The sequence below is a fragment of the Buceros rhinoceros genome, unplaced genomic scaffold (genome assembly GCF_000710305.1).
Source record: "Buceros rhinoceros silvestris isolate BGI_N320 unplaced genomic scaffold, ASM71030v1 C12231442, whole genome shotgun sequence".
Classification (NCBI taxonomy): Eukaryota; Metazoa; Chordata; class Aves; order Bucerotiformes; family Bucerotidae; genus Buceros; species Buceros rhinoceros.
This window is the reverse complement of record NW_010445031.1, coordinates 1-412: the sequence shown is the minus strand read 5'-3', so window position 1 is coordinate 412 and position 412 is coordinate 1. Positions and strand designations below refer to the sequence as shown.

General features: G+C 57.8%; 1 protein-coding gene across 1 annotated transcript; it reads right to left on the bottom strand.

Annotated features, from left to right (window-relative positions):
* Positions 1-9: 9 nt before the first annotated feature.
* On the bottom strand, positions 10-408 carry MYF5 (myogenic factor 5; the record flags this gene model as incomplete). Its single annotated transcript, XM_010144346.1, has 1 exon — positions 10-408. A coding segment is annotated over one exon (399 nt), but the record flags the coding sequence as incomplete, so codon positions are not given.
* Between the last annotated feature and the right edge of the window lie 4 nt (positions 409-412).

Sequence of the window (412 nt, the reverse complement as noted above, 5' to 3'; positions counted from 1 at the left end):
CTCCCTCCCCTCTCTTACCATCCCGTCGGAGCAGCTGGAAGTAGGGCTGGTCGGCTCGGAGCAGCTCTGTCCCGGCAGGTGATAGTAATTTTCTACCTGTTCCCTCAAGAGCTCCTGAAGACTTTCAATATACCTGATGGCGTTTCTCAGGATCTCTACTTTGGGGAGTCTTTGGTTGGGGTTGGCAGTGGTGCATCTCTTCAGTGTCTCAAAAGCCTGGTTCACTTTCTTCAGCCTCCTTCTCTCCCTCATTGTGGCCGCCTTCCGCCTGTCCATTGTGGTGGATTTTCTCTTGCAGGCTTTGCAAGCCCACATGAGGCAGTGGCCGGCCTGGTGGTGGCCGGTGGGAGCTCGGACATGCTCCTCTTCCTCGGAGCAAGCGGGCTCGGGGGGCTCGTGGGCACCGAAGGGA